This window comes from Hemiscyllium ocellatum, chromosome 15 (assembly GCF_020745735.1).
Source record: "Hemiscyllium ocellatum isolate sHemOce1 chromosome 15, sHemOce1.pat.X.cur, whole genome shotgun sequence".
Taxonomy (NCBI): domain Eukaryota; kingdom Metazoa; phylum Chordata; class Chondrichthyes; order Orectolobiformes; family Hemiscylliidae; genus Hemiscyllium; species Hemiscyllium ocellatum.
The window spans coordinates 23,503,160-23,524,955 of NC_083415.1; the positions used below are offsets into that span (position 1 = coordinate 23,503,160).

Sequence of the window (21,796 nt, forward strand, 5' to 3'; positions counted from 1 at the left end):
TGATGATCAAATTCAATGGCAAACTGGAGTGTGCTATTGATTTAAATGCCTCACTGTAAGCCAGCTGACAACTCCAGGCCAAAATTATTTTGCTACCTCTAATGTCTCACTCTCTTCTTCTGAATAAAACAAAAAAAAAAGGTGCAACTAAAAATCAGTTGATGTGGAAAGTTGAATGTTGATCTTGGGAAGAGCAAAAGATACAATAAGGCAATGTCCAACTTTAATCAATCAATCAAGAGAGAAACAGTTAGCGTAGAGTCCAAAGACTCTTTAGAAGTATTTTGAAGAGTAGTCTTTGGACCAAACATCGACTCTTGTTCTCTCAAGATGCTGACTGTCACTGTAAGCTAGCTGACAACTCCAGGAAAAATACTTTTTCCAGCATTAATGTTTTGTTTTATTTAATATTTCCAGCAATCACACAAGTATTTTGTTTTGGTACAACTATACTCAAATGCTGGTTTATAAACACTAAAATGCTAACCTACAATGTTTAATTACCATTTGTCTGCTGACCAGGCCAGCTACATTCACTCACCAACTTAGAGAGATCATTTATAATTTGCCTCTAATAAACTTTGATTTTTAAAGTTAAATCACCACGTCCAATTTGAAAAAGAAATAATGCATACTAAAAGGTGTAGATATCAGTGGTTTGAGATTTGAGTTCAGCTCCTCTCTTATGCACCAAAAGGAAGTTGTCAATTTAAAGGACTTCAGTAATATTCAATAACAGGAAGTAGCTCTGGGCTATGGATTTATTCCTCGTGCATGTGACTAGATAGCCAATGACGAAAAGGTAGAAAGACTTGAAAATACACAAACAGGAATATTGCTGACTTTTTTCCCCAAAATTCACAAGTTAGAGTATGAAATATACAAATATCACAGTAATGTAGGAGTTGAATCTAAGATTTGAGATTTATCATTGTAAATATTTACCATCATTGATAATCCTATCATCTTAATGACAACTAGAAAGGAACAAGCAATGCTAACCTCAAACACCCACATCTCAAAAATTGAAAAAAAAATCCACGAGTTTTTCATTTCAACTTCCATGATGCAGTTGCAAACTGTGATCACTAGATAAATCTGTGGCCAATTTAAATGCATTTTCCTAAATTACTCATTGTGATCATGTGCTTATCAATTGACACTAAACATCATCACATGCCATTTACTGGTAAACTATGACTATCCAATGTCTTAAACTTCAATAGGCATCATCTGAAGGACATCATAAAATATAATAAATATCAAGCCTAAAAGAAAGGCAAAAATTACTCTTCAACATGATTAAAGCCAGATATTAATTAGACATGGGAAGTGCAAGAAGGAAAAAGGACTGCAGATGCTGGAGACCAGAGTTGAAAAGTGTGGTGCTGGAAAAACACAGCAGGCCAGGCAGCATCCGAGGAGGAGAATCGACGTTTCGGGCATAAGCCCTTCATCAGGCATGGAAGGTGCAACAGGGCAGAATGGACATCGGACCAACAAGTCCACACTGACCCGCCACCCACCCAAACCCCTTCCCCTACATTTACCCCTTCACCTAACACTACAGGCAATTTAGCATGGCCAATCCACCTAACCTGCACATTTTTGGACTGTGGGAGGAAACCTGAGCACCCGGAGGAAACCCATGCAGACATGGGGAGAATGTGCAAACTCCACACAGTCGCCTGACGTGGGAATTGAACCCAGGTCTCTGGCACTGTGAGGCAGTAGTGCTAACCACTGTGCCACCGTGCTGCCCATTGATGAACACAACAATTGAGACAAAGTCCTAGAGAAACAAGATTGGTATGGGGTGCAGCCAGTTCATAGAATCCCTAGTGCTGCAAGTGGCCTTTCGGCTCATCGAGTTCATGCTGACTCTGAAGAGAATCTCACCAATTCTATCCCTGTAATAGGGCCAACCTGATGAAGGGCTTATGCTCGAAACGTCGAATTCTCTATTCCTGAGATGCTGCCTAACCTGCTGTGCTTTGACCAGCAACACATTTGCAGCTGTGATCTCCAGCATCTGCAGACCTCATTTTTTACTCGAATAGGGCCAACCCACCTAGCCTGCACATCCCTGGACACCATGAGCAATCTACAATAGTCAATCCACATCTTTGGACTGTGGGAGAAAACTGGAGCACCTAGAGGAAATCCATGCAGTTACGGGAAGAACTTGCAAACTCCACACAGATAGTCACCCGAGGTTAAATCAAACCCAGGTCCCTGGTGCTGTAAGGCAATAGTGCTAACAACTGTACAGCACTTGCTTCGTTGTAGCCTGCTGCTACAACAAAGTCATTTGGCAGATTTCCAACCAAAGCAGGTGTGGGAAGCCAGGAAATGACCTAACCACTTTTGGAATACTGTGTACAAGTCTGGGTCCCTCCAATGGGAAGGATGTTGTGAAACTTGAAAGGGTACAGAAACCATCCGCGAGGACATTGTCAGTGTTGGAGGGTTTGAGCTATAGGGAGAGGCTGTGGCTTTTTCCCTGGAGCATCGGAGGCTGAAGGGTGGCCTTATAGAGATTTATAAAACCATGAGGGGCACGGATAGAATAAATAGACAAAGTCTTTATCTTGGGTTGGGGAGTCCGGAACAAGAGGGCATAGGTTTAGGATGAGGGGGTGGTGGTCAAGATTTAAAAAAGGACCTAAGGGTCACCTTTTCACGCAAAAGGGTAATGCATGTATGGAATGAGTTGCCAGAGGAAGTGGAGGAGGCTGGTACAATTACAATATTTAACAGACATCTGGATGGTTTTATGAATAGGAAGGGTTTAGAAGGATTAATCTAGGATATCTGGCTGGGTGGACGAGTTGGACCAAACAATCTGTTTCTGTGATGTAAATTTCTATGACTCTAGCAACGTTGAGAGCAAAAGTCCAGGCCTAACTCTTTGAATGCAACTTCAACTTAATTTCACAACATGCAACAGCAGCGAGAGCACAAAAAAAAGGAAGCAAGGAAGGAAGATGGCACAGTCTAATTTGTATCAATTGGTCATTTTCCTACATGCTGCCGTTTTCTTTTGGGGTATTCCATGTGATTCTTCACAATTCTACATAGACATGAACTTGAAAGGTATTTTTTAAACACAAAAATCAGAACAGAATACTCAAGAGTACATAGATGTCACAGTAATCATAGTCCAACATTTATTAAGTTGAAGGTCATTTTATCATTGTGCACAGTTCAGTGTCACATGTATTTCTCGGGTATCAGCAGTTTGGTGAAATAGAAAAATGCTTCTCATGTAAAAAAGTAATAAAACACTAGATGGTGCAATCCTACTGTTGTTGCAGACAACGAACATGTGCTTGCAAATGAACTAGATAGCTTTCCATATAGAAAGTTGGAAATACATAAAGAATGTGCAAAGTAAATTCCACGTCTATAACAAATTCAACGTCTAAAACTAATTTGTGTAGTATGATAAATGCACCTGATCTTGAAAAACCACTAGAGTAAATTCCTTACAGCAGTACTGACAAACAATGGTCTGCAAGTCACAAGGAAACTGACCTCTGAAGTGAACTACTTTCAAAGAGGAACAAAGCAGAAAACATGCACAAGCAATTTTTAGAAATCCCAGTGCATGCAACTTTTTAAAATCTATATTCTTGGGCAGGAGAGGAAAAAAAGTCATTGAATAATCCAAAAGGTGGAAGAATGAAAGACCATAGAAAGGGTACACTACTCAAAGCAAGCAAACTAACCAGCAAAATTCCACTCAGTCACTGCCCTAATGTAAATATTCAGGAGTTGGTCAGTTTCACTTGTCATTATAAAAAGCTTCAAGGCAGTTCTAACCTCAAACGGATAGAAATTAATTTCAGTGAGATTATTATAGTGACATAATCAATGCCAAACTAGACTTTCTGGTATCTCTGTAGTAAGCATGCCATAAAGTTTCCTGCATACCTGTACAAAAACAACAATTTTCATCTAGTTGGAAGTGATTGTATTATTCATCATGGTCTATTTTTATATTAAAAAATACTGCAATCACATTATATTCAACTGACACTGTCACCAAATTTAGCTACCAGCTTCAAATATTTGGTAAAACATTTCATGGAAAACACGTCAGTGCGAATAGTAGCATTTCAACCATATTGAAATTAATCACTAGTGAGAGATGAAATCAGGCTTTGCACATGGCGCATCATTTATTTAATAGTGTCCCACAAAAAGTTTTGTTGGCAAATACCTCCACATGCATTTTGCAACTAATCAGGTGGCATAGGGAGACGAAGGGAGGGAGTCCTTGAAAAATATAATTCTGCTTTACATATTCTATGCTCAGTTATCAGGGAAGGATTAAATTCCAAAGTCCTTGCAAAATGACACAAGTAAATTTATTTTGCAACACTGACCAACACCCAGTGACTGCAACACAAGTTTTTCACCAAATTTCTGCTCCTTTCAATTATGTCAACATTCAGCCAACATTAAACATGCTATTAAATTGTAGACATATGAGAAGGGACAAAATAGTACAAGTGGCTAACACAGTTTAAAAGGACAGGTGCATAAACTGAACCTCATTTCAGGAACATTAAATAATGGCACAATGTAGAGGCAGGATTCAGGATTTTGGGATTTTGATATTATTAGTGGAAGCAATGGAAAGTTGGAAGGTATCATGTATCCGGAAGCCAGGAGTCATTCAGGATACAGTGGAAACTGATAATCATGGAGGTTGATGCAGAAATCTAGTCCCAACGGCCTAGATGTAGTCCCCAAATAGTTCAGTATTACACCATTGGTCAAGGTCAGAAACACACTTTCAAATATCATTACACCAACGCAGTTAACCTCAGTCATTGTTCAATTCAGCACACAGAACTCTATTAATTACAACCCCTATTAACACACACAGGCTTCACCATACACAGTCAGTCAGTCAGCCAAATCACCCAAATACAATGCACCATACTCGCTGAAAAATGCTCTCCTCTTTTGCAAAGAAGTGGCACATGAGCAAAATAACCTAAGGGAGAAGGTACACCTTCATACCTTAAACTCAAGACGACCATGCTGGATTGGGAAAATCTCAGTGGATCCAATATAGATATGCATGTGCCAAAAACAATGGGTGCAAACAATTCAAACTTCAAGCCATACATTTTGTGAATTAATTTGCTCTCTGCAGTTCAAGTATTTTATTGGCTTGTGTTTGAAGCTACATTCTGGAGTTCTTACAGAGAGGAACCTTTCACTTGTCTAGATAGCAGCAGTTAGATGTGAGCAAATTTGTAACATGCATAGAACGCAAATAGGGAACACCAGATTATTTCAAATTCCGTTTTCAATGTATTTAACACATACTTCAAAAGGCATCAAAACATTACACTAGACTTCTTGGTTTCAGCTTTAAACAGCAATACAAGTTTATCCAAAACAGCATAACTTAGCAACACGTTTGCTTTTCTTTACAAAGGGAGTAGTCACACTGAGCTACTTGTGTTGCAAAAGCAGCAGCTTTTTTTTTCACAAAAAAGTGTCATGTTAGCTCTTTTCTTTTCCACATGACCCTATGGAAGCAATCTATACTCATTTGAATGATATAATGTGATTAATAAAATTTCAAAACCAAAAGTTTGCAAGACCCAAAACATCTGATCAAACCCCACAAACTGAATTTTAATTAAATGGTTTAGACCCTTCCTCAAACAAGCAATTGAAAACATATTGAGATATACAAGATATTTAAGTAAAGCTAGTTTCAATTACTATATAATCTCAAACAACAGTCAATTGCATGTAAAAATTGATTGCTGTTTCAAGAAAATCCAAACTCTTTGTACTTACCACTTGCACGCTGAAGTCAAAACCTGCGCTGATGCAAACCTAATCCTTGATAGAATCACAGAATACAATACAGCTCTCAATTCAACAATAAGAATACTTTTCTGCTTCCTGTGTGTTGTTTTGTTTGCTTGTGACAAGCCTGGCACCAGTTGTTCTGACCTGACAACTCTGATGATAAGAGATGGCAGGAGAAACATGGATTTCAATGACTTTGGGGATGGCACGGTGGCTCAGTGGTTAGCACTGCTACATAACAGCACCAGTGTCCCAGGTAAGATTCCAGCCTTGGGCAACCGGTGTGTGGAGTTTGCACATTCTCCCAGTGTCTGCGTGGGTTTCCTCCCACAATCCGGAGACATGTAGGTCAGGTGAATTGGCCATGCTAAATTGCCTATCATGTTAGGTGCATTATTCAGAGGGAAATGAGTCTGGTTGGGTTATTCTTCGGACGGTTGGTGTGGACTTGTTGGGCCAAAGGGCCTGTTTCCAAACTGTAGGGAATGGAATCTCATCATCTCTCCAAAACGTGAAGAAAAAATTCACCACTGCTTTGTTCTAAAAGTTTAATCTTAGAAAAACAACTTTTCAAATGAGGACATGTGGAAACTATAAATATTTAGAAGTTATACTCGTAAGCCAATAACACAAAGTATTTGAAATGAGACAATGACTAATCTTAAGGCAATATATTCTTACTGCAATTATCTTTATATGAAATGAATAGCAATGAATAATAAAAAAAACTAAAAACAAGATTTGCTGAAGTCTTAAGTGTTGTAGTACAATAATCGCACAGCTTATTTGAGAAAAATACAATTTTAAGATTCAGGTACAAATTTATGTATTATTTTGGGAGAATTTATAAAGCATTTTTTGTAAGAAATCTATTTCCTCGAGATATAACTTAAAACAATACAGAACAAAGGAAGATAAGTCAAGCTTGTGAAATGTTACTAAATATCCTGTGATATACCCAAAATTTATATTCTCTCAGTGAGATACTGCGTCAGAAGTTAGCATAGATTCTTATCCAAAGCAAAAGAAAAAGAAAGGGGTGGCAGGGGTGCTCAACAGGACGTTCACATGTTGAAAATTGAGAATTTGCAAGAAATTTGAGAAGACATCCCAATAACTGTATACCTGTCCTACCTGATGAAGGTCCTTCTCCCAGTGCTCCATCTTCTGATCCCTCTTCAGAGCCCTCCTCAGGTTTGTCCATTTCTGGACTATGGTCTTCAATTGTTTTAACTGAATCAACAGATTGAGTGCCAGCTTCACTGCTATCAACTGAATTTGAAGGGTTCTCTACACTTTTCCTGCCTTTCCTGTGTACTCTGGAGTGCAGCACTAACTGATGGTAGGTTCTAAAAATCTTACCACACATTGTACAGTTGGTCGGTTTAGTTTTATTCTGGGTCAATTTTGGGTCAACGTCAATGTCACCCACAGTGGCTGGTCCACTCTGACATATACTGCTGCTTTTGATTTTAGTCTTGTCAAGGTTCTCCACGGTAGCACCATGATTGCCTTTATCGGAGGTCCAATGTTCATTAGATTCCTCTTTGTCCGAGGGCTCCTCTTCATTCTCAGAGTTTGCTATTTGCCCTGGATCTTTCACATTTTCTCGACCAACTGCCACCTTTCCCTTGGTGGCCAGCTGCCAGGCCTGGTATGTATTAAAGGGATCAAGTTCAGGTATCCATTTTCCAAGTTTCACGGGTTTGCAATTTTGTGGTAAGTGGGGATGTAATTGTAACGTTTGCAGGAATGCCTCCTGTGGTACTACAATTTCCTGATTTAAGGAATAGTCATCCATTCTATCATCATCAGGCATGTCTTTGTTATGAACTTTACTATGTTCCTTCAAATTGTCTTTACTGGGGAAAAGAAAGCCACAGACCATGCACATTTTATAAGGAGATACAACATGACCAGAAAATGGTTCCTGCACAATAACGTTGTTGATCGTCGCAGGACCTTCTGAATCCGGCTGAGATTTGCCCCTAGCTTTACTTGAATGTGTTCGCATGTGGTTTTTCAGAAACCAAGGCTCCTTGAAGCGTCGGCCACATACATTACAACCATAGGTAAATGAATCTTTGTGCTTCCTCATGTGAGTTTCCAGATTCACAGCACTCTCACAGGACAGTCCACACACTTTACAGCTGAGTTCACCATCTTCACTTTCATCATTAATCTCCTGTTCTGGAGAACTTGCTGTAATGTGCATCTCTACCATAGGACTCAAACCCTCCTCCACTCGAAGGACTGCAGGCTCACATAGGGTGGGCCGGTGCTGAACTACCACATGGTGACGGAGTTCTTCAGAGTGTTGAAAGCCTTTATTGCAAAACATACAAGGCAGAAGGGAAAGTTCTTCAGCATGGACTGCAATATTTCTTTCTAAAGCATCCAGAGTTAAAGCAACACCATTTATAGGCTTTACATCAGTATCATTCATTTCAATGTCATTAGGATGGATTCTACTAGACAGAGCACTTGGGATTTCAAAGCTTGTAGACAGAGCAGCCTTATTTCTTTCAGTTTTTCTACCCTGCTGCAAATGCTCTACTTTGTGCTTTTGAAGATGAATTTTCAAATTTGCTTTCTGCGAAATTCTACGATCACAAAATTGATGCTTTTCATTTGAATGCATGTGCATATGTTGAGTTAAAAGACTATCAAAAGGAAAACACTGGTCACAAATTGAGCAATGGTGTTCAACAGACTTTTTTGGGTTCGAAAATTCATCAAGTGTTAAGTTCATATCATCTCTGACGTCCTCAGATGTTTTCGTTAAGGTACTCCCAGTAGACTTCATCACAAATTCATGCGTGTGTTTATCAGTAAACCAAGGCATAAGCTCTTCCTCAGATGTTCTTTCTTGATGGTCTTGTAGTTTTGTTCTTAACACATTATTTGAGACAAATAAAGCTTTAGAATTTCAATTTCAATGTCAAAAGCTTGCTTTTCTTCTATCCTTGTACTTAACAGATGCAGGGGATGCAGTTGCTGAAAGCAGAATACACAACATTCAAAATAAGATTAAAATTGTCACCATTTAGCCCATTAATATTACACAACAAAAAAGAAGTTAAGCATTATGCTCTGGTGCTAAAAATAGTTATGAATAGAAAAACAGTTTCAGTTCATAAGATACTTAACACAAACATGCATAACTGCTTTACACTGCGAAGAAAATGTCAGGAACATAAAGAACAATAAGAAATCAACTATCCAAAAAGGAAGCTGCTCTTTGACAGGCTGTTTGAAAACCGTCCAGTTTGAAACAGAGTTAACAATCATTTCTATACACATTTGTTTCTGCTAAAATTGGAGAGCTGGGTGTCTATCTCCATTTTCCTTTAGACTCATTGGACTGGATTTTACATTAGAAATAATGGGGAACCTCAGTGCTCACTGGTATTCAAGTGGAAATCCTATTTATGCTTAGTTGCTCTAAGTTAAAACTTGATCATCAGATCTGACATCAGGGTTCTTATTATCTACAAGAATTTTCCATCTTGACTGAAAACTCCATTCCTCTCCTAGGCAGAGATCCTGAAGAAGGGCTTTTTCCTGAAAAGTCAATTCTCCTGCGCCTTAGATGCTGCCTAACCTGCTGTGTTTTTCCAGCACCCCACACTTGACTCTAATCTCCAGCATCTGCAGTCCTCACTTTCACCTAACAATCAGGGATCCCCCTGCTCCTCATTTCAATTGTTCTGGCTAATCAGAGTTATGACCAGCTATTAAGAGTGTAACATTTTCAGAGTAAACATCCAGGGTATCTCATTTCTGGCACAACATTTTGATCTTGAGCTCAGTGGCTAGATTTTAAAAAGGAGGGTTCTGGGCTACAAAAAAAAAATCAGGCTTTTTAATATTAAAACACCCATGCAATTTCAAAAAAATCATCAGGTGTCATGGCCTTAAGGGGTCCTGAGACACACCTTCCAGGTTACATCCAATCTCAAACAAGCAATCTGGAGAATGGAGTCTGAAACAGGAAGTCCAATACTTGAGGATTAAATTATTGTTGGAGATGTTAAAAAAATCCCCTTCACACCACCTTTCTCACTTGCTCTTTCATTTCTCGCATGATTGATATTGAAATAAATATGCTCAATTTGCACTACCTTGCTCAGATTCTGATTTGCTGATTTAAAATCTTAAATTTAACTCCCTGCAGTCCTCATTTTCTCCAGGTAAGGAGATGCATCGTTACCTATCCTATTGAGGGATTTCACAACTTTAGTCTTGTGTAGAATGTGGGCACTGACAAAGCCTGTATTTGTCACTATCCGGACAAAACAGTACTCTTAAATGCCTGTGCTGAGCTACTTCAGAGCCACTCTTTGCAAGGGGTGTGCAGTCACGTATCAGGGCGACGGATTAAAAATTTTCTTCCTTAAAAAGGATAGTAGTTTTTCAAAACAAAAAATCTATTCAATAAATGACAATTGTTACATGGTTAGCATTAGGCCAGCTTTTAATTTCAGGTGTTTATGGCATTCAGATTTCACTATCTTCCACGTGGGATTTGTAGGCCTGTTCCCATTAGTTTGGTGCTCTGGATTATTAATGCAATGAACTAACCACCATGCTATTGCCTAACCCCTTAAGATCCCTGTTTGGTTACTGTGCCATTTCTAATCAATGTTCTAGTACAAATGCCTATAGAAGCTACATAAACCTATTGCATACTCCATGCACTTTGTTTCTCTGCAGGTTACTCAAAGACAAGACTTCGTTTCGCAACCCCCTTGGAATCCCACAGACAATTGCTGTGCAAAAATACTGCAAAAAGGGGAACAAGAACATTAATCTTCACTAACTTTACTTTCTGGATTATTGGTATGCTTTCCTTTATTGGTCAGAGTATTCAGTACAGGAGTTGGGAGGTCATGTTGCGGCTGTACAGGACATTTGTTGGAATATTGCATGCAATACTGGTCTCCTTTCTATCTCAAAGATGTTGTGAAACTGAAAGGGTTCAGAAAAGATTTACAAGGATGTTGCCAGGATTGGAGGATTTGAGCTATAGGGAGAGGCTGAACAGGCTAGGGCTGTTTTCCCTGGAGCGTCACAGGCTGAGGGATGACCTTATAGAGGTTTACAAAATTATAAAGGGGCATGGATAGGGTAAATAGGCAAAGTCTTTTCCCTGGGGTCGGGAGCCCAGAACTATAGGGGATAGGTTTAGGGCGAGGGGAAAAAGACATAAGAGACCTAAGGGGCAACTTTTTCACGCAGAGGGTGGTATGTGTATGGAATGAGCTGTCAGAGGATGTGGTGGAGGCTGGTACAATTGCAACATTTAAGAGGCATTTCGATGGGTATATGAATACAAAGGATTTGGAGGGAAATGGGCTGGGTGCTGGCAGGTGGGACGAGATTGGGTTGGGATATCTGGTCTGCATGGACAGGTTGGACTGAAGGGTCTGTTTCCATGCGTACATCTCTATGACTATGTAATAAACATTGGGTGAACGTGGAGATGGCAATCTCTTCCTGTGCACTCATTCTCAACAATGGACAGAAAGATCACAAAATGAAATTGTTAACGTACTATTTAAAAAGAACCCCAACTTTAGGAGGGTATTTTTCCCCCTCCTGGTCTTAAAGACAATGCCCAGCCATATGCATTTCCCCCTAAAACATTTGCTGCCACATGGTGGCACAGTATTAAAACTCTACACCCAAGTTGATTAGCTTGGATTAAACAAATTTTCAGTATTCATTTTTTTTCTCATGTTTAACTCCCAACTTAATTTCTCCAGTCACTGTGAAAATGGCTATTCAGTGGCTCTAAATTTTAAAACAATCCTGTCACTGCCATTATGCTATCATTAACTGTATACAACATAAATGATCAGGAAATTGTAAATACTCGGGCAGTGATAATAATCCATTTAAGACAGCAAAGAGTAGAACAAACAAAAAGAGTAGAGTATTGCATATTTTTCTTTGTATCTTCAAAATGTATCAGCTTCGTTCAGTAAAAGACAAAACTGCTAGTGATTACTCCTTGATATAAAAGGGCCTAGAAAAACGTGTGCCAAATTTATTTTGTTGAATATAACAAAAAATAGCCCAGGATCTACCTACATGTAGGGTTGGGCACTAATTGTTCAGGGATTCTTTCTCAATGATCATGACTGAAACAAGACTGACAACCACTTCCTGGATGAGTTCTTCAAGGAAGAAAACACAACTTCATGCAGCTTACAACACCACTTAGCCTTGAACTCACCACTTGCCACAACATCCTTTCAGCTGCTTATTTGATCTCTCTCTCCTCCAACTTTGATGAATTTTGCCAAGAGCAAAATTATCTCCCAACCCAGTTTAGATTAGACTTACAGTGTGGAAACAGGCCCTTCGGCCCAACAAGTCCACACCGACCCGCCGAAGCGAAACCCACCCATACCCCTACATATACCCCTTACCTAACACTACGGGCAATTTAGCATGGCCAATTCACCTGACCCGCACATTTTTGGAGTGTGGGAGGAAACCGGAGCACCCGGAGGAAACCCACGCAGACACGGGGAGAACGTGCAAACTCCACACAGTCAGTCGCCTGAGTCGGGAATTGAACCTGGGTCTCAGGCGCTGTGAGGCAGCAGTGCTAACCACTGTGCCACCGTGCCGCCCAAACTGTGCCACCGTGCCGCCCAGTTATTCCTCAAATTGCACTACTCCACCCCATGCCCACTCAAGTCTCAGGGTATATGCGCATGTTTTCTGCTAAAACCACACAAGTCTAGAAGGACAGAACAAAGATAAAAACTTGGCTTCCTTCTTCCACAAAAACAACTGTCTTGGAATCCCTCTTCTGCTACTCCATCCTTGTTTCTAAAGTAATAAGAGACTCATAAATTTCCTTTGTCTCCACGAATGATAGTTATAGACTATTGGTTGCCTGATCAAAATTACTTATACTTTACAAATATTAGCAACAAATAGAAAACACAACTACTGGGATGTGCAATCTGGTGGTGTCAGCTGTGGCTTTACTAGTAACACCCCAGCCTACGAATCACAAAAGGTCATTAGGGTTAAAATTCATACCAGGACCTGAACACAAAAATCAAAATTGAAACATTAGTGCAGCACTGATCCATTTGGAGGTATTATCCTGCAGATAAAAACGTTAAACCAAAGCAGTCTGCTTTATTAGGTGCATAAACAATATTTTGTGGCACTATTTTTGAAAAGAAGCTTGGAAATTCTCTCCAACATCACAACCAATATTTATCTCTCAGTTATCATAAAACAGATCAAATCCTAACTGCACTGATCATTGCAAGAGGTGTGTTTATTTTAGAGTTAGAAAGATGTACAGCAAGGAAAAACACCCTTCGGTCCAACTTGCCCATGCCCAGCAGATAACCTAAACTAATCTTGTTGCATTTGCCAGCACTTGGCTCATATTCCTGTAACCATCCTGATGCCTTTTTAAAAATGTTGTAACCATACTAGCCTCCACCACTTCCTTTGGCAGCTCATTCAATCCACACACCACCCTCTGCTTGAAAAGTTGCCCTTAGGACCCTTCCAAACTTTGCTCCACTGAACCTTAAATCTATGCCCTCTAGTTCTGGACTCCCCCACTCCAGGGAAATACCTTTTCTATTTCCCATATCCGTACACCTCATGACTTTATAACCCTCTATGAAGGTCACCCCTCAGCCTCTGATGTTCCAGGGAAAACAGCCCCAGCCTATTCAGCCTCTCCCTGTACCTCAAACCCTGGCAACATCTTTATTAATCTTTTCAGAACCGTTTCAAGTTTCACAACATCCTTCCTATTGGAGGGAGATCAGAATTGCACACTGTATTCCAAAAGTGGCCGAACCCATATCCTGAACAGCCACAATACGACCTCCCAACTCCTAAACTCGATGCACTGACTAATAAAAGGAAAGCATATCAAACACCTTCTTCACTATCTTGTCTACCGGTGATTCTACCTTCAAGAAGCTATGAACCTGCACTACAAGGTCTCTTGGTTCATCAACACTCCCCAGGATCTTACCATTAAGTGTATAAGTTGTGCCCTGATTTGCCTTTCCAAAATGCAGCACCTCACATTTATCTAAATTAAATTCCATCTGCCACTCCTCAGCCCATTGGCCCATCTGATCAAGATCCTGTTGTACTGAGGTAACGTTCTTCACTGTCCATTATACCTCCAGTTCACAGAACGTGTGAATCATTGGTAGACCAGTGTTTAATAACCAATTCTATTTGCTCAAGATGGTGATATAGCAAGCCACCTTCTCAATCTATTGCAGTCCATTGGCTATACAACCTATACCACAAGTAAGGAAGAGATTGCCAAAATTTTAATGTAGTGACAAAAGGAACAATTGAATTCTAAATCAGGGCAGGGCATATAACTTGGAGGGGGACTTGCAGGTGGTAACGTTCCCGGGCATCTGGTGCTTTTGAACATGCAGAGACAACAGGGTGAGAAGATACTGTTGACTAACAACTGAAGTGTAGATAGTGCGTACTGCTGCCTCTCAATGCTGAAAGCGGTGGATGAGATGACATACCAAGTTGGCTGCTTTGCCCTGGATGGTAAAAGAGCCTGGTGTTATTGTTGGGGTGCACACATCCAGACAAGTGGAAAGCTTTTCATCACACTCCTGTGCGCCTTTGAAATGGAAAACAGGTATCAGGGAGACAAGGGAAGAATGATAGAATTCCCAGCCTCTGACCTGCTCTTCCAGCCACATTATTTATATGGTGCTCGGTTTCTGCTTCTGACCAATGGTAACCTCCCAAGAGGCTGATAGTGGGGGGTCCAGCAGTGGTAATGTTATTGCATTTCAAGGGATGATGGTTAGATTCACTGTTGTCGAGATGTTACAACCATGACCATACTTCAAAAAAGTACTTCATTTGCTGTAAAGTGATTTTGAATATCCAGCAATCGTGAAAGACTCTTGAAAGAACTAAAAGCCTTTTATATTCGTCAGAAATTTTGTAACCTAACCACATTTGATTACTATTCTAAATTAGGAAAAAAAACCACTGGTTTCTCCAGTTGCTGTGAATAGCTGTGGGGTCAAAAATCAAAGAGAAAAGCCAGAATGAGATTAAAAAACACAAAATACTATTTACAAATTGTCAGTTTCAAATTCTTTACGAACTTTTGCTTGGAGACTGACTGCTGGTATTAGACAGGCTGTGATATTCTGCCCACCTTAAAATAATGACAGTTAAATCAAAGGAAGTGTGTTAATATGACAAACTATTTTAGAAGTTTCCAACCTGTTATAAGTGCTAGCTTCACCATTAAAAATAAACTTACTTTTCTTACTAGGTTTTCCCAATTTTTAATCACAGTTTACATTAACAATATAAAAATACTATACTTTCTAGTTCAAGTGGTGTACAAAACGATGCATCCCAATTTGAATCTGCATTTTTTAAAATTCTACCACATTGACCTAGATAAATAACCCAAAAGAAAGTTATCATCCTCATGTCCAATTATATTTTAAAATAAGAGAAAAAGATATTTCAGATCTTTGATGCTGACATCAAAGAGGAAGGGGAACTTGCAGGTGGTAACATTCCCAGACATCTGCTGCTCATGAACATGTAGAGTACACATGTTGAGAAGATACTGTTGAAGGAGGCTTGACTAGCAACTAAAGTTTAGAAGCGCATACTGCTGCCTCTGTCAATGCTGAAGGTGGTGGATGAGATGACATATCAAGCTGGCTGCTTTGCCCTGGATGGTAAAATAGCCTGTTGTTGTTGCAAATACCTGTTTTCAGGACCCTAAAGAATCTTTGAAGCAAATTTTTGTGCGCTGCAAACCAAAGCTTCAAAATATTACACATAGCAGAATAGGGAATGCTGTAAGAACTCAAGCCAGGCGCACGTGCGTGTACACACACACATTAACACTATATGTCTCTGCAGTGGAAATGTGACTACAGTAGAGTCAAAAGAGAGCATGAGACAGAAAGACTGACTGGAGTAGTATTTCTTTAATGACACATCATGGATTTATTTATGCTGGTACTGTTGGAAGCTAGCTACACACAAAGTGCTTTGTGCAGCAGGTGGTACCTGCAGTTGTGCCAAGTTTATTACACAGTCCATTATTATTTTGTTGCAACATACTGGTCCTGTACTTAGTTTCAAAATAAGCCACTGTCCCTCTGTTGAGCTATATATTTTGCATCTTGTTTAAAGAAAGAACATCTACCAAAATACTAAATAAGACTTTACATTCAATCCCACTGTATATTATTCCATACCATTGTTAATGCAGAAATGAGCAAGCTTTTCCAGCAGCCTGAAAACCAGTCAATATTACATAAAACACTGCCATGTACAGTTTTTAGTACCCTGTCTAAAAAGCTGAAACTCAAAAATCCCATCAAGATGGTTTTTATTGGATTGAAATTGGTCCTTTCTTTTCTCATCTGTATGTTGATAGGCATGGTACATTGATATAAAAACAGAAAAATGCTGGAAATGTTCAGGTCAGGCAGCATGTATGGTGAAACAGGAGTTAACATTTCAGATTGATGACCTGTCAGTGTGAAATAGTGTTAACTCTGGCTCAACACCAGAGTGGAAATATTCAGCAACATTTTTTTGTTCTTATTTCAGATTTCCTACTTCTGCAATGCATTGCTTCCACATTGATATGAATTGACAACTACACCGTGATCTGAAGCAGTCTCCTCTGATTTGGGAACCTAACAGTAACAATTTGATTTGAAGTGATTACATTTCAAATGTACTTGAATGGTCATGCAAAGTTCTACATAAATGCAAGCCTTTTTCAATGCAAAAACCAATTCAATGCTCTAAAAGCCATTACTAATTGCAATACGTGGGTGTGAGCATTTAATTCATTATTTGTATTAGCACAAGCACCATAAATTCCCTGCAACAGATGCTTTGATTTTCTCTGTCTTCATCACCTAATTTACCATTCAACATCTTGATGTATGCATACGTAGTATTTTTATTATGTAAAATTTCAGTAAATTCTGATCAGGACACGTTAAAGATGACAATATCAACTTGAGGAATCTTTCCAAATGCTATTATGTGCGGCAAAAGATTAACATTATCAACTTCCCTCAAGTGTGACAGACTTGCAATACTGCACCCAAGCCCCAGCTAAACCTATAAAGGTTCACTGGAAAGGCCCAGTAAGTGTTTCCAACAGGTAGGATTTAAATATCAGACAAGCTTAGACATGGGTTGCCACGAGCTGTGAAGAATCCACATGTCAAAAACCAAATGTTATTTGAAATACAACCTCCACGGTTAATTGTAAAAGCAGCTGAAACACCATTTTTCAGCAGCAATTACTACAGCTGGACAAGCAGAGTTCAGTTTTGTTTACAATTTTGAAATCAGTAACATTCAGCAGCAATATATATTACAGATCAGCATTTTCCTAAATAAAACCTACAGGGGAGAAAAGAAGAAAAAAAACTTTAAAGTATTCACCTGCTTTAAATTGGAAAGTCAGAGGATATTCTACTAGGATGTTTTAAATGAGCAAACTATTATTTTTGTAAATGCTCCAGCACTGAAAACATTAATTTATAATCAGGAACAGTATTGACTACACTTCCTTTAACGATCTTAGAGAAAGCATATGCACAATGATTACACATGGGATTACTGCATTCTATTAACTAGTGCAGTATCACTAACAAATTCAAATTCATGTGTAACACCAACTTACTTTATGAATGGTACTATAAACTCGCATATCAAGTACCCAGTTTGAGAGGGAGATTTTTCTTTAGTCTATTGTAGTGTTGTGCGTGTGGTGAACTGGGAATCCAGATACGGAAAATCATATTTTGGACTAATCAAGGTAGCGCCTGTACCAGAATTCCAAAAACTTTTGAGAAAGACAAATTTTTTTTAAACATTTGAATGGCAAAGACATTTTAATTCTATTTGATGGTGAATGTTTGTGGTCAGAAAAAAGTGTCACCACAGGCATTGTTACAGCTAGTCATTTCTATTGGGCTGTACCATTCTTGTGCAAAGAATTAAGAATCATAGAATCCCAACAAGGGGGAAGCAGGCCATTCGGTCCATCAAACCCTCACCGATCCTCCGAAGAGGATCTCACTTAGAGCCACCCTGTACAGTACGGAAACAGACCCTTCGGCTCAAGTTGTCCATGCTGACCGATGCCAGCACCTGACCCATCTCCCTCCAAACCGTTCCTATTCATAAACCCATCCAAAATGCCTTTTGAATGTTGCAATTGTACCAGCCTCCACCACTTTCACACAGACGGTGGTAGGCGTATGGAATGAGCTGCTAGAGGAAAAGTTGCCCCTTAGCTCCCATTTACACCTCTCCCTCACTGTAAACCTGTGCCTTCTAGTTCTGGACTTGCCCAACCCAGGAGAAACTTAGGATAAATAGACAATCTGTCCCCCTCATGATTTTATAACTTTCTATAAAAAGGTCACCCCTCAGCCTCCATGTTCCAGGGAAAACAGCCCCAGCCTATTCAACCTCTCCCTATAGCTCAATCTTTGGATTGTGGGAAGTAAGTGAACCACTTGGAGGAAACCCACGCAGACATGGGAGGAATGTGCAAACTGAAGACAGACAGTTGCCAGAGGGCGAAATTGAACCCAGATCCCTGGCACTGTGAGGCAGCAGTCCTAACCACTGAGCTATGCTGCATGAATAAATACCCTAAATAATCAAATTTACTGCCTCCTACCTATAATATGCAGATTCAGTCAGACAAATGGCACACTTATCATTGGATGTCAGGTATTTGAAAGAAAAATAACATTTACTGCATTTCCTATTTAGATTGAAAATATGGCATAGAGATCAAAGAGTACATATCATAGTGCATGAGAATTTCATTACAGAGATAGGGAATATTCCACCAATATTCCAGCCCCAAATCTCCATTTTGAATTACATTTTCATACTCTTGAAAGTATTTAAAATAATTGAACTAGAGCAATGGAAGCAAAATAAAGTAGAAAACGTCAGAACTATCAAAAATACACCAATCTTATGGCTCTGGATTAGTTGCCTTATTTAAAAAAAAAATGGAGTTTGAGAATGAGATTCTCAAATTGAGTTTTAAAAAAATGGAAAAAAAAATCAAATAATGCATTAATCTACACCAGCTAAGTCCATGCACAGAAATCAAATGATAAAGATCAAGAAATTGTGTGGAGTGCAAGTAGTAACAATAAAAATCCAAGTTAATCATTAAAAGATGAAAACTAAGGATTAGTAGTTAGGTCGACCATGCCCTCATTCACCCTTATGTACTCAAAGCAGTGACTGAGCTGTTTGATTACTGCATGAATACTAAACCAAAAGGTTCGGCATTGAGACACTAGTCACTCAAAAGGAGTTTAGCTTGTTGTTTCTATGCCAGACACCAGAATCCTGTGCAACTCCTCAACTTAGGAATTCTGCTACCAAGGGACAATAGACAATAGGTGCAGGAGTAGGCCATTCGGCCCTTCGAGCCAGCACCACCATTCATTATGATCATGGTTGATCATCCTCAATCAGTATCCTGTTCCTGCTTTATCCCTTTCACCCTTGATTCCACATTCAGAATTTTATTCATTTCTTTCTTGAAAGTATCCAGAGACTGGGCCTCCACTGCCTTCTGGGGTAGAGTATTCCATATATCCACCACTAACTGGGTGAAGAAGTTTCTCCTCTACTCTAATCTAAATGGCCTTCCCCTTATTTTTAAACTGTGTCCCCTGGTTCTGGACTCACCCATCAGCGGAAACATGTTTCTTACCTCCAGAGTGCCCAATCTTTTAATAATCTTATATGTCTCCAGCATATCCCCTCTCACCCTTCTAAACTCAAGCATATACAAGCCCAGTCACTCCAATCTTTCAGCATTGGATAGTCCCACCAATCCGGGAATTGACCTAGTGAACCTATGCTGCACTCCCTCAATAGCTAGAATATCCTTCCTTAAATTTGGAGACCAAAACTGCACACAATACTCCAGATGCGGTCTCACCAGGGCCCTGTATAGCTGCAGAAGGACCTCTTTGCTCCTTGACTCAACTGGTCTGGTTATGAAGTCCAGAATGCCATTAAACTTTCTTCACTGCCTGCTGTACCTGCATGCTTGCTTTCATGACTGATGTACAAGAACACCTAGATCGCGCTGTGCTTGCCATTTACCAAACTGGACTCCAATTAGATAGCAATCTGCCTTCCTGTTCTTGCCAAAGTGGATAACCACACATTTAAACTGCATGCACTATGCATCCGTCCACTCACCTCGCCTGTCCAAGTCACCCTGTATTCTCATAACAACCTTCTCACACTTCACCCAGCTTTGTGACATCAGCAAATTTGCTAATATTACTTTTAATGCCTTCATCTATATCATTAATGTATATTGTAAACAGCTGTGGTCCCAGCATCAAGCCTTGCGGCACCCCACTGGTCTTCGCCTGCCATTCCGAAAGGGATCCATTTATCCCTACTCTTTGCTTCCTGTCAGCTAGCCAATTTTCAATCCAAGTCAGTATTTTGCCTCCAATACCATGTGCCCTAATTTTGCTCACTAATCTCCAATATGGGTCTTTATCAAAGGCTTTATAAAAGCCCAGATACACTACATCCACTGGCTCTTCCTCGTCCATCTTCATAGTTACATCCTCAAAAAATTCCAGAAGGTAAATCAAGCATGATTTCCCCTTTGTAAATCCATGCTGACTCTGACTTATTCTGTTACTGTGATCCAAATGAGTCATAATTTCATCTTTTATAATTGACCCCAGCATCTTTCCCACCACTGATGCCAGGCTAACCAGTCTATAATTTCCTGTTTTCTCTCTCCTTCCTTTCTTGAAAAGTTGGACAACATTAGCTACCCTCCAATCTGCAGGAACTGATCTGGAATCTATAGAACATTGGAAAAGGATCACCAATACTTCCACGAATTCTAAGGCCACCTCCTTAAGTACCCAGGAGGTTTGAAGCACTACCTACCGTGCAGAGACTGTAAATTGCACATTGAGATGGCTTATCAAACCAGCCGAGCAAGTAAGGCATCCTTGAGCCAGAAGGACTGTTTTTCTTATTGAACACCCCGACTTGCCCTAGACAAGGTGGTGCTGGCAAGTTATCTCCTTGAACCACTGCAGTCCCATCTGTGATAGATCAAGTGACTTGCCATTTCAGCAGGCAGGTAATTCTCAAATAAGTGTGTGTGTGTGTGTGTGTGTGTGTGTGTGGAATTAGAGATCAACTTGAACAGAGAAGGATAGTAGACTTCCACCCCTAAAAGGACAGTGAACCAGAAGATTTTTTTTAAAATGTTGACATATTCATCATTAGTCTGGTTTTTGCATTTTTAAAAATCTGGATGGAATTCAAAGTCATGTCCTCAACATTAGCCTGAGGCACTGCATTACTGGTCCAGTGAAATTACCACTAGTGCATCCTTCTCTCTAACAGTCTAAAATGAACTGTACTACCATTATTACTTAACACAAACTACAACAGCTTTGCTAGTCATCCTACAATATATGAACTCTCAATTTCAACCCTAGTTTGCAAAGAGACATTTTTGATTATTGTTTACAATTAAAACTAGACAATCTAATGACATGCCAATTGTCATATGAAATTGTTTTTAAAAAAATCTCATGAAAGGAGAAAGAGAGTCTGTTAGCTCAAATGGCTGGATAGTTGTTGCGAAATGTAGTGTAGTGTAGAGTGATGACAATATAGCATGGGTTCAATTCCTGAACCATTCAAGATTACCATGAAAGTTACACCTTCTCACCAGAGATGGTGTAATCCTCAGATTAGTCAGTCATCTCAGACCTCAGAAGGGCCTTATGGTCGACTAAGAGGATAAAAACTTTGAGACTAACAGTCTAGTAACTGGAAAGAATAGCACAATTGATCATTTACCTAGTCACGT

At 39.6% G+C, this 21,796-nt stretch overlaps 1 protein-coding gene across 4 annotated transcripts in view; it reads right to left on the bottom strand.

Annotated features, from left to right (window-relative positions):
• The window catches only part of znf217 (zinc finger protein 217), a 75,179-nt gene that overhangs the window by 26,632 nt on the left and 26,751 nt on the right, over positions 1–21,796 (bottom strand). For all 4 annotated transcript variants that reach the window (XM_060836308.1, XM_060836309.1, XM_060836306.1 and 1 more), the window contains one exon: positions 6,979–8,841. In XM_060836308.1, the coding sequence (XP_060692291.1) occupies positions 6,979–8,689 (1,711 nt within the window). In that variant the 5' untranslated portion in view covers positions 8,690–8,841. The remainder of the gene's footprint in view (positions 1–6,978; positions 8,842–21,796) is intronic.